At 50.1% G+C, this 22,072-nt stretch overlaps 1 protein-coding gene across 1 annotated transcript in view; it reads right to left on the bottom strand.

The window, feature by feature from the left end:
- Positions 1-22,072, bottom strand: part of FAM227A (family with sequence similarity 227 member A) — a 58,906-nt gene that overhangs the window by 11,405 nt on the left and 25,429 nt on the right. The window contains exons 7-11 of the mRNA XM_059680872.1: positions 20,401-20,508; positions 14,971-15,134; positions 10,918-11,075; positions 7,669-7,821; positions 4,855-4,995 (exon numbers count right to left, since the gene is read on the bottom strand). Of these exons, the coding sequence (XP_059536855.1) occupies positions 4,855-4,995; positions 7,669-7,821; positions 10,918-11,075; positions 14,971-15,134; positions 20,401-20,508 (724 nt within the window). The remainder of the gene's footprint in view (positions 1-4,854; positions 4,996-7,668; positions 7,822-10,917; positions 11,076-14,970; positions 15,135-20,400; positions 20,509-22,072) is intronic.

Raw genomic sequence — 22,072 nt, 5'->3', positions numbered from 1 at the left:
ATGGGACTACATCAAAATAAAAAGCTTCTGCACAGCAAAAGAAACCATCAACTAAACAACAAGAAGGCCCACTGCATGGGAGAACATATTTGCCAATGTTATCACCAATAGGGCTTAATCTCCCACTTTTATAGGGAACTCATACAACTTAACAAAAGGAAGATAAACAATCCAATAAAAAAATGGGTAAAGGACCTAAATGGACACTTTTCAAAAGAAGACATTCAGAAAGCCAAGAGACATATGAAAACATGCTCAAAGTCACTAATCATCCAAGAGATGCAAATCAAAACAACAATGAGGTATCATCTCATACCTGTCAGAATGGCTATCATCAACAAATCAAAAAACAAGTGCTGGAGAGGATGTGGAGAAAAGGGAACACTCGTGCACTGCTGGTGGGAATGCAGACTGGTGCAGCCACTATGGAAGACAGTATGGCGTTTCCTCAAAAAGTTAAAAATGGAATTCCCAATTGACCCAGTGATCCCACTTCTAGGAATATATCCCAAGAAATCAGAAACACCAATCAGAAAGGATATATGCATCCCTATGTTCATAGCAGCACAATTTACCATAGCTAAGATCTGGAAACAGCCTAAGTGCCCATCAGCAGATGAATGGATTAGAAAACTGTGGTACATCTACTCAATGGAATACTATGCTGCTGTAAAAAAGAAGGAATTCTTACCATTTGCAACAGCATGGATGGAACTGGAAAGCATTATGCTAAGTGAAATAAGCTGGTCAATGAAGGAAAAATACCACACGATGTCACTCATTTCTGGATAATAAAGACCATTATAAGCTGATGAACAAAAATAGATACAGAGCCAGAGCAGCACTGAACAGACTGTCAAACTACAGCAGGAAACCCGGGGAGGGTTGTGGTGGGGGGTGTAAGAGGTCAACCAAAGGACTTGTATGCATGCATATAAGCATAACCAATGGACACAAGACACTGGGGGGTAGGGGAGGCCAGGGGATTGTCAGGGGGGGAAAAAAAGGAGTCATATGTAATACTCTTTGTAATACTTTAAGCAATAAAACAAAATTAAAAAAGAAGCTCTCTCAGCTTGTCCTGGTGGGTCAATCATGGAAAAAGGAGACATATGTAATACTTTAAACAATAAAAAAATTAATTAATTTAATTAAAAAAAGAAAAGAAAAAAGAAAGCAGAAGTAGCTATACTAATTTCAGACAAAGCAGACTTTAAGGCAAGGAAAGTTATCAGGAATAAATAAGGTTATTATATAATGATAAAGAGGTCAATTCTCCAAGAAGACATAATTCTTAACGTGTATGCTCCTACCAATAGAATACCAAGCTGCATGAGGCAAAAACTGAGTGAACTGCAAGGAGAAATATATGAATCCACTACATAGTTGGAGACTTTGACACTGTCTATCAGAATATGACAGGTGCAGCAGGCAGAAAGTCAGTAAGGACATAATTGAACTTAGCAATACCATCAATCAACTAGATATAATTGTTATCTATAGACCACACCACCCAACAACAGTAGAATATACGTTCTCCTCAAGTTTACCTGTGACATACCATGACAGGTTACATTCTGGGCCAAAAAAATATACCTGAAGAAATTAAACCCTGGCCGGTTTGGCTTATTGCTTAAAGCATCGGCCCATGAACCGAAGGGTTGTAAGTTTGATTCCCGGTCAAGGGCATTGTACCTCAGTTGCAGGTTCCCTAGCTTCTGTGGGGGTGCAGGAGGCAGCTGATCAAGATGTTTCTGCCCTAGCTGGTTTGGCTCAGTGGGTAGAGTGTAGGCCTGCGGACTGAAGGGTCCCGGGTTTGATTCCGGTCAGGGGCACATCACAGGGTTGCGGGCTTGATCTCCAGTTGGTGGTGGTGGTGGTGGGGGGGGTGTAGGTGGTACCTGATCAATGAATCTCTCTCATCATTGATGTTTCTCTCTCCTCTCTTTCCCCTCTCCCTTCCTCTCTGAAATCAATAAAAATATATAAAAACAACAAAAAAAGATGTTTTTTTTTCTCTCTCTCTCCCTCTCCTCCCTTCCTTCCACTCTCTCTGGAAATCAATGGAAAAAAATATTCTGAGGTGAGGATTTAAAAAAAAAAAAAGAAATTTAAAAGAACAGAAATCACGCAATGTCTGTTCTCAGACCAAAATGGAATCAAATAGAAATCAATAACAGAGAACTGGAAAGCCTCCAAATACTTGGAGATTAAATAACATCCTCCCCTGCCAAATACAAGTAAAAGTTTATTTAGACCAGGGGTTCTCAACCTTCTGCCCCTTTAAATACAGTTCCTCATGTTGTGATCCAACCATAAAATTATTTTCGTTGCTACTTCATAACTCTAATATTGCTACTGTTATGAACCGTAATGTAAATATCTGATATGCAGGATGGTCTTAGGCAAACCCTGTGAAAGGGTCGTTCGACTGCCAAAGGGGTCGTGACCCCACAGGTTGAGAACTGCTGATTTAGACAGTCACAGAGCTAGAAGTGAGCCCTGGAAGAAGTGAGCCAGCTGGGCTGTGTGGGCTCAGGAAATAAGTTACAGAGACAAAAGAAGGGTCCTTGGAGCTTAGGAAAAAGAAAGGCAAAGAAAACATGCCTGGGGGAAGGAGATGGGAGAAAGCCATGGGCCTGATCTAGAGAGAGAAAGAGCATGCTTCTAAATCAGCGGTCGCCAAGTGGTGGTCCGTAGACCACTGGTGGTCCGTGAGGTCCAAAAGGTTGGCAACCACTGTTCTAAATAACATACTTCTATGTAACACGTGGGTCAAAGAAGAGATCTCAACAAAAATTTTAAAATACTTTGAACTAAATGAACATGAAAATACAATTTATTAAAATTTTGGGGATCCTGAAAGCAGTGCTTAGAGAGAAATTTATAGCATTATATACATACTAAGGGCCCAGCGCACGAAATCGTGTGAGACCCAGAACCCAGAGTCCTATGGCTCAGGGACCCAGAAAGAGTCCCATGGCTGGCACCGCTGCCGCTCCTGCGGGAGGCGGGACCCAGAAACCCGCCCACACCTCCTGTCAAGTCCTCCAGAGTCAAGTCCCTGCCCACCTGCACACGCCTCACTGCGCATGCAGCCCCGCCCACCCCACGCATGCAGCTTCCTGCTGATTGGTCATTAAGGCATGATGGTGTGACGACCACAGGCTTTTTATATAATAGATATTGCCAAAGAAGACCTAAAATCAATCTAAGTTTTGACTAGAAAATAAGAGCAAACTAGAAAAATAAGAGCAAAAAATTAAATCCAAAGTAAGCAAAAGAAAAGAATAAAAAAAGTCAGAGCACACAGTGTATGAAATCATCTATTCCTGATATAGTTACTGTAGTACTCTTGCCTAAAGCATGAGTTTCACATTTGCTATTGAAATAAACCCAACTGTTCAAAACTTAAAAAACAAATAAATTGGAGCATAAATAAAATTTAAAATAGTAAACCAATAGGGAAAATCAACAAAACCAAAAGCTGGGTCTTTGAAAAGATCAATAAAATTGATAAGCCTCGCCCTGGCTGGTTTGGCTCAATGGATAGAGTGTCGGCCTGCGGACCGAAGGGTCCCAGGTTTGATTCCGGTCAAGGGCATGTACCTGGGTTGCAGGCACATCCCCAGTGGGGAGTGTGCAGGAGGCAGCTGATCGATGTTTCTCTCTCATCGATGTTTCCAACTCTCTATCCCTCTCCCCTCCTCTCTGTAAAAAATCAATAAAATATATTTAAAAAAAAATTGATAAGCCTCTAGCCTTGCTAACTAAGAAGAAAAAAAAGAAAGGACACAAATTACTAATCTTAGAAATGAAAGAGGAGACATCACTACAGGTCCTACGGACATTAAAAAGATAACCAAGAAGCCCCGCTGGGGCGCCTCAGTGGTTGAGTGTCCACCTATGAGCCTGCAGGGCACTGTTTGATTCCCGGTCAGGGCACATGCCCAGGTTTTGGGCTCGATCCCCAGTGTGTGGAGTGTGTAGAAGGCAGCCAATCAATGTTTCTCTCTCATTATTGATGTTTCTATCTCTCTCTCCCTCTGCCTTCCTCACTGAAATCAATAAAAATATATTTTAAAAAATAAATTATCTTTTTTTAAAATACATTTTTTATTGATTTCAGGGAGGAAGGGAGAGGGGGAGAGAGATAGAAACATCAATGATGAGAGAGAATCATTGACTGGCTGCCTCTTGCATGCCCCCTACTAGGGATCAAGCCCGCAACCCAGGCATGTGCCCTTGACTGGAATCGAACCCAGGACCTTTCAGTCCACAGACTGACACTCTAGCCACTGAGCCAAAACATCTAGGGCGAAATTATCTTTTTTTTAAGATTTAGAAGCTAAGATTTGGAAACAGCCCTAAGTGCCCATCAGTAGAGGAGTGGATAAAAAAGCTGTGGTATATTTACACCATGGAATACTATGCAGCTGTAAAAAAGAAGGATCTCTTACCCTTTGAGACAGCATGGAGGGACCTGGATAGTGTTATGCTAAGCGATCCTGAAAATATCATTGAGCCTTTAGGATCAATGTGGCTGCAGCCAACTTACCTGTGGGCTGCCTGGTTACTGCAGCCACTAGATTTTCCTTCTGCTCAAGCTAGTCTGAGCTGGTTTCCTGGCCCTTGCAACCAAAGAGCTCTGACCCATGCATCTCAGAAAGAACAAACACTTGACATGGAGGAAATACAAAATCACTGGCAACTCTTTCTGCGACCATGACTACTTTAAAAATGAGAACTGAGGGACACAGAAGAGTGAGTGAACTTTGATGTACTTTTCCATTATTAAGAATTCTTACATTGCTCACATTTCTACTTTTCCCCTGACCTTTTTTTCGAACAAACCTTAGAAGAAATTCGGTCTCCTTCTCCTGGTCGGCTTTAGGTTTCTTTTCCAGGGTTTCCTCATAAAAGGCTGAAGGTGGGATGAATGTGCGGTTTGCCCTTTTTTTATCGGCTTCTCTTTGGTCTAAATTCTTCGTCTCCCTGTGGGAGAAAAGACACACAGGGAAAAAGACTACAGAGCCCGTATGGACTTTTCTCTCCTATCTTCGTAAAGAGAGGCAAGTATTTACAAATTCATTCATGACACCTGTCAAGAGAAACTGATGAACAGAGAGCTAATCGCGGAGCAGCAGCTCTGCCCTTGCGGTGTGACTGAGGTCCCAGCAGCCCTGGGCACAGAGAGCACAATGGGCGGCCCTTGACCCAAGGAACACATCCTCCAATTAGGAGGCGGCGAGGGATCCACCACCCGGGAGGAAGCTGAAGCGTGAGCTTGGAGGGCGGCTGGATTCCAGTCGGAGCTCTGCACTTGCTGTGTGACCTGGGGCCAAAGAATTCACCTCTCCACGCCCGTGTACTCACCTTCACACGGGAATAATAGTACCTAGCAGTGGTTCTCAACCTTCTGGCCCTTTAAATACAGTTCCTCATGTTGTGACCCAACCATAAAATTATTTTCGTTGCTACTTCAGAACTGTCATGTTGCTACTGTTATGAATCGTCATGTAAATATCTGATATGCAGGATGGTCTTAGGCGACCCCAGTGAAAGGGTCATTCGCAACCAAAGGGGTCGCGACCCACAGGTTGAGAACCGCTGCCCTAAGGCGTGTGGAGGGTTGAGTGCCTGGGACACAGGAAGTGCTCGGGACGGTGGCTGCTGCTGCTGGCGTTACAGGAGGTTTTCAGTGGGCTGTCTCCAGATAAGCTCGGGGTGCACAGTGGGAATGCTGAGTTGGGTAATACACCAGCTGACTTCTGAAATGTGGACATGTGCTTGATGGAGCAGCAGGTTATGGGTGCTCAAGGTAGACAAATAGCAGTAAATGTATGCTAGAGTGAAGCAAGATGTCGTCCCATACTTCTCTGCTGTGGGAGGACAGACGTAGAAGGGCAGATGTTTAAAAGCTAGCAGTGAGCTGTGCCTCAACCAGCAGTTATTCCCACGATGGGGGTCTTTTCCCAAGTCCAAGGGAGGAACTGTTACACAACGTTCTCATTTTCGCCATCTTCCGCCACAACCTTGTCTTCACTTTCCGGCGCCTGCTTCTGCTCGCAACGAAGAGACCAAAACCAGCGGCCGGCTGTCCTTGTGAGGATCGCGTTTTCTAACGGAAAAACTTGGATGTAATTCCTGGATAATATTTTCTGCGCTGTCATTTCCTGAGATGTGGCAGCCTGCACACGTCTTCGGCTCCTGCTTTCCACTAGTATGAGGATCCTGAGCTTGTAGCAGAGTTCTGTGTGGAAGCATTTCAGAGAGCTCTGCAAACAGCCTTCCGAGTTGTGGATGCTTGCCCCAGACAAGTGTGAGGACCAGGCCTCCGACTCACAAGAAAACGAATTCTCCAGCAGCACCGTCCCTGCTCCTTCCCCGCACGGCTCCACCTGCGTGTGCAAACGAGGCTCTTCCTCACTCAGAGCAGAGAACCTTGCAAAATAGTTGCCGGATTACCTTTCCTGGGGGGGGGGGGGGGGGGCGAGGGAGGGCTGCTCCAGCCCTCCCACCGCGTACTTTCCTTTGGACCCTGCAGTTTTGTGGTATGGGCCTGTGTGTATTCTCTAATAGCGTCATTCACCGAGCACTTCCTTTGAGCCAGGCACTGAGCCGGACATCTTTTATTCACACAACCACTCCATGAGCACTACTGCGATTGTCATGTAGGTGGCATGCCAGCCCCCAGGGCTAACTGAGGGACCGAGTTCACACAGAATGAGAGAGCGGGAGCCGGAGCTTCAGTCCGTCCAGCGTCCGCGCCAGTGCTCCTGACCCCGTGCTCGGCAAACTGCGGCTCGCGAGCCACATGCGGCTCTTTGGCCCCTTGAGTGTGGCTCTTCCACAAAATACCACACAGGCGCGCACACGTACAGGGCGATTGAAACTTCGTGGCCCATGCACAGAAGTCGGTTTTCGGCCTGGGCGAGTCTATTTTGAAGAAGTGCTGTTGATATTTGGCTCTGTTGACTAATGAGTTTGCCGACCACTGGCCTAACCGATGTGCTCGATTAGAGAAAAGAGTGGTGACCCATGTCCGAAAGGGCCCTAGCCCATCTGCATGGAGTATTCCACATCAACAGTGTCGCCTTTGTTCTTGTTATGTCCACCATTTTTTAAAAAATCTATTTGAAATTTTATAACATAAAATTTATATATAAAAGTAAATAAAGTAGGCAGGCCATGGTCAAAGAGCAAGAAGAGTACAGAACACCATTTACCCGTTCTCTAACGTCAGCAGTTGTCAACATAAGGCCAATCTCGACTAACCTACCACTCCCTGTGTCCCCCACACCAATACCCACCCCTAGTGGGTTATTTTAAAGCAAATCTTAGACACCATGTCATTTCATTCATAAATACTTCATTATGTATCTCCTTAAGATATGACTCTTAGGAAATAACACAACTACAAAACTATTATAATACCTTTTAAAAAGGAACACACCAAAAGGAATTCCTTAATATCATGTAAAACCGAGACAATGTTTGAATGAAATGAAGATCTGGTCTCTGTTCTCATGGAGTTTTTATTCTGGCCACAAGGAAAGCTGAATGTGCTTAGGATGGCATGGGACTAGCCATCAGAGTTACTCTGGCACCTATGACAGACAGGTGCTGAACGCTGCCTCCCCCCCTGCCCCCCCATGCCCTGCTCACCTGAGGAAGTTGTCCTGCAGCTCCGCTAGGTACTCGTCAAAGTAGCTCCATTCATTGCACCGGAACTGGGTCAGCTGCAGGAGGTTGTCCCTTCGCTTCTTCATGTTGCACAGGGTCAGGTTGATGACATCAGCGTAGGTCAGGCTGGACTCAGTGACTTTCATGGTCAAGGAAAACCCCTCCCTGCCGGTCGCTACTGCCTCTCAGCATATTGGAGGCATGTGCCTGGTGCATGGGGAGGAGGGCCGGGAGACGCAGAGTGGGCCTGCTTTGGAAAGAGGCCACTCCCTGTCTGTGAATGAAGCTCTTCTCTCTGCCTGCTGACAGAAGGGCCACTTTTTTCACGCTGTCATCTAAGATTCTTACTGTTATCACAGTGGTGAATAGGAAGGAATTCCATCTTTTCTTTCCTTTCAGGACCAAGGCCTCAATCCCTTGCTCATGTTTTTTTTTTTTTTTTTTTAAATTAAATCTTTATTGTTCAGATTATTACATTTGTTCCTCTTCTTTTTCCCCCCATAACTCCCCTCCTCCCAGTTCCCGCCCCACCCTCCGCCCTCACTCCCCACCCACTGTCCTCATCCATAAGTGCACGATTTTTGTCCAGTCTCTTCCCACATCTCCCAAACCCCTTTCCCCCCCAAGAATAGTCAGTCCATTCCCTTTCTATGTCCCTGATTCTATTATAATCAACAGTTCATTCTGTTCATCAGATTATTTATTCACTTGATTCTTAGATTCACTTGTTGATAGATGCATATTTGTTGTTCATAATTTGTATCTTTACCTTTTTCTTCCTCTTCTTCCTCTTCTTAAAGGATACCTTTCAGCATTTCATATAATCCTGGTTTGGTGGTGATGAACTCCTTTAGCTTTTCCTTATCTGTGAAGCTCTTTATCTGACCTTCAATTCTGAATGATAGCTTTGCTGGATAAAGTAATCTTGGTTGTAGGTTCTTGGTATTCATCACTTTGAATATTTCTTGCCACTCCCTTCTGGCCTGCAAAGTTTCTGTTGAGAAATCAGCTGACAGTCGTATGGTATTCCCTTGTAGGTAACTGAGTTTCTTTCTCTTGCTGTTTTTAAGATTCTCTCTTTATCTTTTGCTCTTGGCATTTTAATGATGATGTGTCTTGGTGTGGTCCTCTTTGGATTCCTTTTGTTTGGGGTTCTCCGCGCTTCTTGGACCTGTAAGTCCATTTCTTTCACCAGGTGGGGGAAGTTTTCTGTCATTATTTCTTCAAATAGGTTTTCAATACCTTGCTCTCTCTCATCTTCTGGCACCCCTATAATTCTGATGTTGGTACGCTTGAAGCTGTCCCAGAGGCTCCTTACACTATCCTCGCATTTTTGGATTCTTTTTTCATTTTGCTTTTCCGGTTGGATGTTTTTTGCTTCCTCGCATTTCAAATCATTGACTTGATTCTTGCGCTCCTCTGGTCTGCTGTCGGGCGTCTGTATAATATTCGTTATTTCAGTCCGTGTGTGCTTAATTTCTAGTTGGTTCCCCAATATAAGATCGAGGGTCTTATTAGTTTTCGTGTAGATCTCATTAAGTTTATCGGCAGCTTCTAAACAGTTCTTGAGAGACCTTAAAAGTGTGGTTCTGAACTCTATATCTTCCATTGACAATTTTGTCCTGTTTCTTTGTCTCCGCATTTTGTTATGCTTCCTTGGTGCACCCCCTAGTGGTCTTTGTTCGCAGTCTTATAGTTAAATCTTGATTGTTGTAGCTAATTCCAGGGAGGGTTTGACCTCCAGGCCAAGTGGCTATGAGAATCAGCTGTGTCAGCAGTGAGAGAACTTCTGTCCTCTAGGGAGGTGCTAATCTAGCCTTTGCCTGAGGCTATCCGGCAAATGCCTCTGTGCAGGGCTTGGGCGGGGCGGGTCGCACAGGATCAACAGGGTGGGCCGGAGAGAGCAGTTATGGCGGCTCTCAGTCCTGTCCCCAGGGGCTTTGCCTCTCTGAGTCCCAGCACCCCTGCTGCAAAGCTTGGAGAGAAAGCTGCACTCGCTCTGACCGAAGCCAGACAGTCCCGCTTCTCCCGTTTGAGTCTGGGTCCCTAAAGACTCGCCCGGATCTGGAGCTCAGAGTCTGCGACTCCCTCCCGATTGAAAACGCCAACCGCGCACTCCGCACCTCAGAATTTGACTTCAGCACTGCGCCTCCTCTGAGTGTCCGTGTGCGTTTCTCTTTCCTCCTAGTTGTAGGACTTCCACTCAGCCAGCGTTCCTGTGGTTTTGGGTGATGTCCCGTCCGTTTTTTGGTTTCACTTTTGAAGTAGTTGTTCAAAGCAGCAAACTCCGGCGTTAACCTATGCCGCCATCTTGGTTCTCCAGCCCTAGCTCATGTTTATATGTCAAAATTTTTTCTTTGTCTCCCTCTGTCCCAGGCCTGTGTGTGTCCAGCCAGGCTCCTCCCACTACACTACACTGTCTTTACAGAACAGTAGGTGATAGAAGGAAAAGCATTTCATAAACAATAAAGCTCCATGAAATGTGACATAGAAGAGGTTTGGGGATATGAAGTGCGACAGGGCAGCCTCTTGGTGTGGAGCTGTGTGTACGTAGATAGGTACCATTCAAGCACTCGTTACCTGCCAGGCACCCTGCTCAGCCTCCGCCTCTACTGCGCTTGCACTCTGCAGAAGTCCTACGAGGAGGGCCTGTTATCCCCATTTTACAGACGAAAAAATGAGGCCCAGAGAGAAGCTAGAACTTGTCTAAGTTCACTCAGCCGGGAAGCACTTGAGTAGTCCCCTGAGTCCAGATCTGTTTGAATCCGTATCTGACCCTCTGTGGTAAACTGCTAAGACTCAGGACACCAGCACATGGCACACCTGTTTTAAGATCTGAGCTTTCTCCCAGATCTTTAGGATAAACGTCAATGGGGCCAGGAATTTGCTGATGTGTCTGGGAGAAGGGATGTGTGTTAGGAGAAACACACCCAAAATTCCTGACCAACACACACTCCAGGGTCAGTGAGCACCCGGGAGGCGTGACTGAGTTGCAATATTCGAGAACCTGGTTAGCCCATTCATCCTGGTATCGGGGAGACGCTTTCTACACAAGGTAATTCGACTTGCCCAGGGTCCCGCAGCCAGTTCATGAGGCCGATGTGGAACTAAAACGAGCAAGATTCTGGCCCGTGGGCTTCTATCAATGGCCACCCTTGACAGGCACCTACTATGTGCCAGGCGCTGTATGAAGGGCTGGGTGCTCTAGGAAGAGGAAGCAAGGAAGGATATGGGACGGTCTTGGTTATTTCTGTCCTGGTCATCAGCACGTCTCTGCCACAATGCCGCAGGGTGGCGTAGTTCAGCAGGAAGTGAACAACCAGAGGACTCTTCCCGTAAATGTTGAAGAGGTTGGAAGACATCTCAGGGATTTTGCAGGCAGGGTGAGACTGAGAGAGGGGGGAAAATAAAGGGTACTGTCAATTTTACAGCATTAAGAAACGTAAAGGGCCCTGGCCGGTTTGGCTCAGTGGATAGAGCGTCAGCCTGGGAACTGAAGGGTCCCAGGTTTGATTCTGGTCAAGGGCACATGCCCGGGTTGTGGGCTCGATCCCCAGTGGGGGACTTGCAAAAGGCAGCCGATCCATGATTCTCTCTCATCATGGGTGTCTCTATCTCTCTCTCCCTCTCCCTTCCTCTCTGAAATCAATAAAAATATATTTTAAAAAAGTCTTTAAAATAAAAAAAAGAAGAAAAGAAAAGTAAAGGCATTCATGTCCTTTGAGCTGGTAACTCTCACTTTAGGATGCTATCCTAAGGAAGTTACCCAAAAGAAAGAAAAACGGCTTAGGCACCAAGATGTTGACTAGTGCCTAAGATGTTGTTTTATTCTAACAAAAGGTTAGAATAATGTTCAAGAAGATATTACTATCCCTAACCAAAGAAATAGTTAATCGGTGCTTGTTGAATAGCATGCCACTATTAAAATGTGTATGAAGCCCTAGCTGGTTGCTCAGTGGTTAGAGCGCTGGCCCAAGGACTGAAGGGTCTCGGGTTCAATTCTGGTCAAGGGCATGTACCTAGGCTGCAGGCTCGATCCCTGGCCCTGGCTGGAGTGAGTGCGGGTGGCAACCAATCTCTTTCTGTCTCTCCCTGTCCCTTCCACTCACTCTCTCTCAAAATCAATGGGAAAAATATTCTCAGTTGAGAATTAACAAAATAAAAATAAAATATTTATGAAGAGTTGGTACTAAAATATTCCTTTAGGTGTCATAGATTAAAATAATCAAGATGCAAGATTGAGTAGATAATATTACATATCCTATCTAATAAAAGAGAAAAATGGTAATTGGCGTACGAGGATACCCTTTTCATTGGCTAATCAGGGCTATATGCAAATTAACTGCCAACAAGATGGCGGTTAATTTGCATATGCAGGCACAATGCAGGGAGGCGAAAGGGAAAGCAGGAAGAAGCCCCCTGCCACTAATAGTGATCGGAAACCCAGGGGGGAGCTAAGAGCTGGGGGGCAGGGCAAAGGCGGCCCTGGGGCCACCTTTGCCCTGCCCCCCAGCCATGATCGGAGAATCAGGGGCCTTTGCCGCCCTGGCCAGTGATAGCAGGAAGTAGGGGTGGAGCCAGCGATGGGAGCTGGGCACGGTCGAAGCTGGCAGTCCAGGGAGCTAGGGGTCCCCTGCCCAGGCCTGACACCTCTGCCAGAGGCCTCAGGCCTGGTCAAGGGGCCGATCCAGTGATTGGTGATCAGAGGGTGATGAGGGTCAACTCCTCTGGCCGAGGCATCAGGCCTGGGTGGGGAGCGGAGCCAGGGATTGGGGGGATATGATGGTCCCCTTGCCCAGGCCCGAAGCCTGGGTCAGAGGCGTCAGGCTTGGGCGGGGGGTGGAGCAAGCGATCAGAGGGAGATGGGGGTCCCCTGCCCAGGCATGATTCCTGGGCCAGAGGCCTCAGGCCTGGGCGGGGGCCAGAGCCAGTGATCGGGGGAAGATGAGGGTCCCCTGTCCAAGCCTGACACCTCTGGCGGAGGCGTCAGGCCTGGGCAAGGGGCCGATCAGGCGATCGGAGGGTGATGGGGGTCAACGCCTGAGGGCTCCCAGTATGTGAGAGGGGGCAGGCTAGGCTGAGGGACACTCCCGCCCCCCCACACACCCAGTGCACGAATTTCGTGCACCGGGCCCCTAGTTTTATATAAAAGAACTATCAACACTAATAAAAGAGATAAATGGTAATTGGCGTACGAGCTACCCTTTTCATTGGCTAATCAGGGCTATATGCAAATTAACTGCCAACTAAGATTGGCAGTTAACTGCCAACTAAGATTGGCAGTTAACTGCCAACAAGATGGCGGTTAATTTGCATATGTAGGCACAATGCAGGGAGGCAAAAGGGAAAGCAGGAAGAAGCCCCCTGCCACTGACAGTGATCGGAAACCCAGGGGGGAGCTAAGAGCTGGGGGGCCCCCCAGCCATGATCGGAGAATCAGGTGCCTTTGCCGCCCTGGCCAGTGATAGCAGGAAGTAGGGGTGGAGCCAGCGATGGAAGCTGGGCACGGTCGAAGCTGGCAGTCCCAGGAGCTAGGGGTCCCTTGCCTGGGCCTAAAGCGAAGCCCACGATTGTGGGGCCGCTGCAGCTGCGGGTCCCCGCTGCCCGGGCCGGACGCCTCAGCCAGAGGCGTCCTGCAGGGGCAGGGGCGGAGCCCGCGCGATCGCGGCACCCCCCGCTGCCACTGCAGGTCCCCGCTGCCCGGGCCGGATGCCTAGGCCAGAGGCGTCAGGCCTGGGCAAGGGGCTGATCCTGCGATTGGAGGGTGATGGGGGTCAACGCCTGAGGGCTCCCAGTATGTGAGAGGGGGCAGGCTGGGCTGAGGGACACTCCCCCCGACACACACACCCAGTGCACGAATTTCGTGCACCGGGCCCCTAGTAATAATTATATGAAATAATCCATGGGTACAGACAATAGGATGGTGAAGGCTTGGGGCGGGGAGGGGGGATGGGCTAGAGGGGGTCAATGGCAGGGGAAGGGCACATGTTTAATACTTTCAACAATAAAGATTTAATTTAAAAAATAAAAATGAAACCATAACAATGCTGGGCTTCATTTTCCCCAATTTTATAGAAAAAGGTCGGAAAAGTTAAACAACTTCCTCAAGTAGCACGGCTGATGAGATGCAGCACCAAGATGTGAACCCATGCTGCCTGTTCTTGCCACCATGCCCTGCTACTTCTCAAAAACTCCCTGCTAAACGCGGACAGGAAACGGGCAGTGGTAATAAATACGGAGAAATGAAGAAGCCCCTGCAATGCTTGCTGTCCTTGGCCCAGACTCCGCGGTGTAAGTCCTTTGCTCGGTGGTGTCTTGGGAAAGCCCCCAACCTCTTGCCCTGTGCAGGGCCCTAAGGGCCCCTCTCCCCTACACAGCACGGCAGGTGCCACTGACAGAAACTACCGGGCACATGGGGCGCATGGGGGGCGGGGAGGAGGAGAGAACACGACCCCGGGGGGCCTGTGTTCCGTGGACTGTGCCGTGGCAAGGCTCCATGGTTAGGAGCCCAGCTCAGAGCCGGGCAGACCTGCATGCAAGGCTTTCTCTCTTATTTGCTTTGTGAACTTGGACAAATGAGTACTAGCTCTGAGCATCATCTTCCTCACTAATAAACTAAAGAAAAGCAGTCATTATCTCCCAGGACAGAGACAGTTAAACAACAAGTACTGCGCGCACAGGGTTAGCAAGTACCTGCCATGGAGGGTTTATTACATGATAATTATCACCACCACCTCAGGCAAGACTCATAGCACCATGACCGCGGAGCCACTGTCTCCATTTTATAGAGCAGCAAACAGACTCAGTGCTCTCTTCCTAATTACACCCAGGCTCCTGAATTTCAAGCATTTAAACGCCCGGAGAAATCCAGACAAAACATTTACTTCAAGTGTGCTCACCTCAGCCAGGAATTACCCTTAGGCCCGTGGTCGGCAAACTGCGGCTCACGAGCCACATGCGGCTCTTTGGCCCCTTGAGTGTGGCTCTTCCACAAAATACCACATGCGGGCGCGCACGTACAGTGTGATTGAAACTTCGTGGCTCGCGTGCAGAAGTCGGTATTTTGTGGAAGAGCCACACTCAAGGGGCCAAAGAGCCGCATGTGGCTCGGAGCCGCAGTTTGCCGACCACTGCCGTAGGCAATTTCCTGGCGGCGTCACCTGAGTCTACCATTGGAAGTACCCAAATTCTTACCCTGACATCTCAACAGTGCTAGCTTTTGTAGCTATATCCCTTGGCCCCTTTTAAATCACCTCTACTATTAAATTCCAATTCTGTGCTCACCTTCTTAGGAAGCATATTCTCATATATTCTTGCTTCCGATCTTTTCTTGACTTGTGTAGCTTTCCTCAAGGCCTGAGTCTGACCATGATCTGTCAAAGTAATATTAGCAAAAAAAAAAATAATAATAATAATTGGGAGTTGGTCAGCCATGGTAGATCTGTTTCCTATTAATGTAAAAATGCCTGGGTGGATTCGGATCATTGGGAAATACTAGAGGAAGTAGGTTAGGTAAATTTAGACAACTTAACTTGCGTTTTATACAGATATACACCTACAGCCATAGATTTTTCCATTTATTAAGCTATCCACCGATCCAAGAAACATTTACTGAGCATCTACTATGTGCTAGAAGTAGATTATCTTCAAGAAACTCATATTTCAGTGAGAAAAAAAAGGCATGCAAGTAATAAGTGTAACGCTAACTCAGGTGCCATGATAGAGTTCTCTACAAAAGTGGAACTAAATCAGTGCTCGTTGAACTGAAAAGACAATTATGTCTTCTCATAAGGTATTACTTGGTGCCAGGGCCCAGGCTAGAAGGGAGCAAACTAGGGTGACAAATTATGTTGAAACAAACTCAAGAAAGGAGGGCTTTGGAGACGATCACTGAGTCGAAAGCTGACACTTCCCTTTTAGCTAGTTCCTGTACCTTGCGTGGTGTTCTGTGATTGTGGGGTGTCCTCTGAATTCTTGGATAAACAGCTTCTCCTGCTTCTTAAACGTCCACTAGTCCACTGCAGGGGAGAGGGGGGGGAAAAACAAATTCAGTCAAACTGGCAGTGAGAATACTACAAAAAGGTACATGCAATTTTGGCCATTAGTTGGCCCTGTAATTAAGGATGACATGCTATTTCCTAGATATTTCTGATTCTTCTCGTAGAGGGAGAGCTTTCAGGCACAGCTTGACAACACAGCCCTTCACCCCGGGAACTTGGTGGAGAGAAGAGGCTAATGTAGAAAATGCAAGGGCGGGGGACTGAGGCGCGGGTTCCCGTCCCGGACCTGCTGCGCGACCGCCGGCGGTCCCGGGCAAGTCACCGAATTCTCGATGCCTTTGTTTCCTCGTGGGGCTCTTGTGAGACTAAGGCAGCTGTCGCGTGCCAAGTGCAGGAGTGGCTGCTCACGGGCAGAGCTCTGTGAGAACAGCGACAGCTGTCCGTGCCATCACCGCGCCTCCTTCAGGAAACATTTCATCGAGCCACGACGACTGTGCCTGGCACCGGGGACACCTGAAACGCAGTCCCTGCAGAGGAGCGCCCGGGCTGGCAGGGGCGAGATCAGTGACAGACAGTATGCTGAGGTGTGAAAAGTGTCACGCATTTAGGAGAGAAGATTAGGTGTGTCTGTGAGTGACAGAGTGGCTCAAACTAGGAGGAACTTCTTTCCCACAGAACAGCCTGAAGGCAGACAGTGCAGGCTTGCATGTATTTCTGCAGACCCCCTTGTTCTGAGGGTCCAAAATGGCAGCTAGCGCTCCAGCCCTTACACTCACATTCCAGGGAGCAGAATGGAGAGAACAGCAGAGGCAAAGGACTCACTGTGCTCTTTCCGTAAGGCTCCCGGGACACCCCCCGGCACCCACCCCTGAATCTCATTAACTGGGTCTGTCGAATGGCTACCCATGTCGGGAGGCTAGGAAGTAATCTTGTATCTGGCCACATAAGTGCCTGGATGAAAATCAGAGGTTCTCTCCTATAGAGGAAGGGGACAACAGACACTGCGGCACAACCGATAGCAGGCCGGACGCATGCGAGCAGCGCATCATAAGAAGGCAGAGTGGGAATGCTGCGTTCTGTCTGGGGGGGCTCACTCGGCTGGGAGAGCTGGAGGGTGTCCAAGGAGAGGAGACACTTTGGTTCTGTCTTTAAGGATGAGGAGGAGGTTAGTGATGCTAAACAGATGGCCCACCAAGTGGCAGACAAGCAGCCCACCAGTCTCAACAACTGCCACTTTGCTTTTATAAAAATACTAGAGGCCCAGTGCACAGATTCGTGCACCCGTGGGGTTCCTCGGCCTGGCCTGTGCCCTCTCGCAATCCGGGACCCCTCGGGGGATGTAGTCGTAGGAAGCAGCAGGCGGCCGAGCGCCATGCGCTCCCACTCATCCTGGCCCCGCTGCCCCTCTGCAGCTGTGCTCGCTCCCCCTGTGGGAGCACACTGACCACTAGGGGGCAGCTCCTGCGTTGAGCGTCTGCCTCCTGGTGGTCAGTGCACATCATAGCGACTGGTCCATCGGTCATTCGGTCGTTCAGTCGCTTAGGCTTTTATATATATGAATATATAGAGATGATATTTGATTAGAGAGAAGAGAGCTGAAAGGACTTCCCATACACCATGCAGCTGGTTGTGCGACAGATACTGATGTTTATAGTTTAAAGTGGTGACTGGGATTTGTTAGAGAGAAAACACTCCCAGGGCTCAATGAAGCATCATGTTCATTCTTAACAGGCCTCAGTGAGCCTGACAGCAGAGCAGAGAATAGATGCAGAGACCGGCTTGGTTTGCGTCATTAGACTCTCCTGTTTGTTGGAGAGGCAGCATAGTGATGCAGGAGGAGCCAGGCTGACAGCGTCCTGACGTCAGCTGACGTCGGCTGTGTGGCCCAGGGAAGTGATTCAGCTCTGGGAGGCATGTCTTCCTTCACCGAATAAAGATAATCATTACCGCCCGCTGGCGTGGCTCAGTGGTTGTGCGTCGAACTATGAACCAGGAGGTCACAGTTCAATTCCCGGTCAGGGCACATGCCCGGGCTGCGGGCTCGTATTGGGGCAAGCAGGAGGCAGCCAATCAATGATTCTCTCTCATCATTGATGTTTCTCTCTCTCTCCCTCTCCCTTACTTTCTGAAATCAATAAAAATATATATGTTTTTTAAAAAGATAATCATTACCGACCTTGCAGAAATGTTGTAAGGACTAGAGAGGATATTTGCAAAGACAATCTGCCCATGATGGACTGTCCGATTACTTTTCTATCTATTCTCATGTTGTGACCAGCAACTACCCCGAGTGTATGAGGCGGTGACATCGTTGGGATGGGGTAACATAAGAATGCTCTGCGCCCTGGCCAGTTTGGCTCAGTGGATAGAGCGTTGGTCTTCGGACTGAAGGGTCCCAGGTTTGATTCCGGCCAAGAGCACATGCCCAGGTTGCGGGCTCGATCCCCAGTAGGGGTGTGTGTGCAGGAGGCAGCCAATCAATGATTCTCTCCCTTTCCCTTCCTCTCTGAAATCAATAATATATATATATTAAGACTGCTCTGGGGCCCCTTCCCCACCACAGCACAGAGATGGAACCATTCTACCCCACGTGGTCACCTGCTGCTCAGACTGTGCATGCTGAGAGCTCAGGAAAGCAGGAGACAGTGCGAGATTCAATCCGGAGATGGCCAGAAATACCCGAGGGGCCTGGGCTTTGAGATCTGGTACTAGGAGGCCCCGCACCGTGCCCAGGCCCCGCACTGTGCCCAGGCCCCACACCGTGCCCATGCTCTGGAACTTGGGAAAATCCAGCCCCCCACCACTCCCAAGAAGATGGGGTGAGGAGTGCAGAGATGTGGGACTAACCGGAAGGCATTGGAGCTTATGGGGCTCCAAGGGGCCTGGGTTTGTGCCTCCCCACTCACCTGAGAACAGGGGACTTTCCCGCTATAGACAGCCTTGTAAGAAGAGTATGCCTTAGGAATGAGGAAAGACATCTGTTTTCCTAGGGAAGAGAAAAGGTTGTTCCTCAGTTGCTTCATGTCTTGGGTGGCACTGCAGGCCAGGAGCTCGGTCTGCAGACTGCCCCCTCCCTGGAGGCAATAGCAACAGCAAAGAACCAGCCTCAGGCGAAGCAGAACCACTTCCTGAGTGACTTGGGCAAGTTACCTAACCTCTCTGATCCCATTAAAGGTACGGATACGACTACCTCACAGGCCAATGAACCAATGACAGGCAATATGTACGCAGAGTACACAGGACAAGCACTCAATGCACAGGAAGAAAAAAAAAAGACTTCAAAAGAAGACCAAAACTCAGAACCCAGCAAAATTGAAATGAATAAATGTTGGGTTAAATGCTTTAAAAAGTAACAACCTATCAATCTCATAAGATTTAAAATTAGTATTAACTGAAATGTCATTACATTTGAAGACAATTTACAGGTTAGATTTTCTTTTCACCTTGAAACTCCTGTGCCCATGACCACTGCTGGGAGAGCAACCCTATCGTGTGAGCCAATAACTGTAAACACGTAGGCAAGGAGCACACAGCAGGGCCGGGCTCTGAGAATTCCCATCTCCAGCCGTCACCGCAGCGGCGCCAGGCCTCCGAGGCTGTCCGGAACGTTCCTCCCTGTGCCCTGCACCGGGGCTTCTCAAACTGGAACGTGCTTGTCGATCCCAGCGGATCATGGGAGACTGCAGTCTGATTCAGTGCAGCTAGAGCAGCGGTTCTCCACCTTCCTCACGCCACGACCCTTTCATACGGTTCCTCATGTTGTGGTGACCTCCAACCATAAAATTATTTTCGTTGCTACTTCATCACTGTAATGTTGCTACTGTTATGAATCGTCATGTAAATATCTGATATGCAGGGGTCGCGACCCACAGGTTGAGAACCGCTGAGAGGGATGCTGAGCTGCAGGTCCTAGGACCACACTCCGCAGTCCTGAGTTTGAATCCTGCCTCAGCCACCCGTGGCTGCTTATCCCTCCCGGTCCTCCCACTGCTGCCACAGGAATGCCTCTCTGTTCCCCGCATGCCTCTGGGTCTTCTCACCTGCTGTTCCCTCTGCCTGGAACAGTCGTCTTCCCTTTTGCAGCCTAAACCACACATCCTTTAAATCTCGGCCTAACTGCCACTCACTGACCCTCTCAGGGCTGGACTGGGTGCCCCTCCCCGTGCCGCTCAGCACCGTGTTCCCGTCTCAGTGCCCCGTTCACTGCGGCATCATCGTGTTGCCCGTATCGCCCATCGGACTGCGTGGCGGGGGCTGTACTGGCCTCCCCAGGGATCCTCGTGTCTGCCTGGCACAGGCCTGGCACACGGTGCTCTGTCTGCACCTGCTGACTGCAGGGAGGAAGCCGGCCTGGGGAAGTTGCTTCTCTGAACTCTAGTCCCCTCATCTGACGATTCAGTGTGTCCTTCAGCTCGTTGTGGTGAAGATTCAATAAAGAGGATGAAGAGCTGAGCGTGGTGCCTGGCACACGGCAGACCATACTGGCATCTATTATTATAATATAAACTACCGCCCCCCCCCCCGACAATGACACTGCGCTGACTAACTGTGGCTCCTAAATGAACATGTCAGTCATTTTGGTGGCTAGTTTGGGGATCCATGAGAGAGAACCCGGCCTGAGGATTTCAATACGAAGGCCTTTCCCTGCCCCAGCTAGATGGTGGCTGGGCGTGACCGGGGCAAAGGGGACAGAAGTCCACAAGCGGGACCTTACCCCTTCTCCATCGTCTTCTCCTCGATATTAACCCTTCTCTCCGGAATCTCTCTGGGTCCAGGTTCGAGTAGTCCCAAGTGTCATAGCCCAGTGGGCTGGGATATATACCTAAGGGGAAGGCAAACGTGATCCTGAAAACTGCCAGAGGACCAGAGGCAGGAAACAGAAGACAGAGGCCTCCGAGCTGCCCCTGCTGGTCCCGGGGAGGCTGGGCTTCCCCGTGGTCTTGGGAGTCACGTCCTCTCTAAGAGGCTTTGGTTTCCTCATGAGGAAAATGCAGATGGTGACGCCCACCCTGCCCTCCTGACAGCGTGGCTGTGAGGATCAGATCACAGCACAGACAAGGGACCCTGGGACGTGCTGTGCAGAGGGGAGGGCTGTGCAGGGGGGAGGGCTGTGGAAGGGGGGAGGGCTGTGCAGAGGGGAGGGCTGTGCGGAGGGGAAGGCTGTGCAGAGGGGAGGGCTGTGCAGAGGGGAGGGCTGTGCGGAGGGGAGGGCTGTGCAGAGGGGAAGGCTGTGCAGAGGGGAGGGCTGTGCAGAGGGGAGGGCTGTGCAGAGGGGAGGGCTGTGCGGAGGTGAGGGCTGTGCGGAGGGGAGGGCTGTGCGGAGGGGAGGGCTGTGCGGAGGGGAGGGCTGTGCGGAGGGGAAGGCTGTGCGGAGGGGAAGGCTGTGCAGAGGGGAGGGCTGTGCAGAGGGGAAGGCTGTGCAGAGGGGAGGGCTGTGCAGAGGGGAAGGCTGTGCAGAGGGGAGGGCTGTGCAGGGGGGAGGGCTGTGCGGAGGGGAGGGCTGTGCGGAGGGGAGGGCTGTGCGGAGGGGAGGGCTGTGCAGGGGGGAAGGCTGTGCGGAGGGGAGGGCTGTGCGGAGGGGAAGGCTGTGCAGAGGGGAGGGCTGTGCGGAGGGGAGGGCTGTGCGGAGGGGAGGGCTGTGCGGAGGGGAGGGCTGTGCAGGGGGGAGGGCTGTGCGGAGGGGAGGGCTGTGCGGAGGGGAGGGCTGTGCAGAGGGGAAGGCTGTGCAGAGGGGAAGGCTGTGCGGAGGGGAGGGCTGTGCAGAGGGGAAGGCTGTGCAGAGGGGAAGGCTGTGCAGGGGGGAGGGCTGTGCGGAGGGGAGGGCTGTGCGGAGGGGAGGGCTGTGCGGAGGGGAGGGCTGTGCAGGGGGGAGGGCTGTGCAGGGGGGAGGGCTGTGCGGAGGGGAGGGCTGTGCGGAGGGGAGGGCTTTGCGGAGGGGAGGGCTGTGCGGAGGGGAGGGCTGTGTGGAGGGGAGGGCTGTGCGGAGGGGAGGGCTGTGCGGAGGGGAGGGCTGTGCAGGGGGGAGGGCTGTGCGGAGGGGAGGGCTGTGCGGAGGGGAGGGCTGTGCAGAGGGGAAGGCTGTGCAGAGGGGAAGGCTGTGCAGAGGGGAGGGCTGTGCAGGGGGGAGGGCTGTGCAGGGGGGAGGGCTGTGCGGAGGGGAGGGCTGTGCGGAGGGGAGGGCTGTGCGGAGGGGAGGGCTGTGGGGAGGGGAGGGCTGTGCGGAGGGGAAGGCTGTGCAGAGGGGAGGGCTGTGCAGAGGGGAGGGCTGTGCAGAGGGGAAGGCGTTGTGATGTCTGTTTTCACGCCTGTCGCCTCTGCTTTTACTGGACTATGAGCTCGCTGAGGGCAGGTCTGATTTCTCGTTCCACCTCCTGTTCTAGGGCTGA

Source organism: Myotis daubentonii, chromosome 2 (genome assembly GCF_963259705.1).
Source record: "Myotis daubentonii chromosome 2, mMyoDau2.1, whole genome shotgun sequence".
In the NCBI taxonomy this organism is placed as follows: Eukaryota; Metazoa; Chordata; class Mammalia; order Chiroptera; family Vespertilionidae; genus Myotis; species Myotis daubentonii.
The sequence above is the reverse complement of the archived record's forward strand: the minus strand, read 5'-3'. Positions and strand labels throughout refer to the sequence as shown.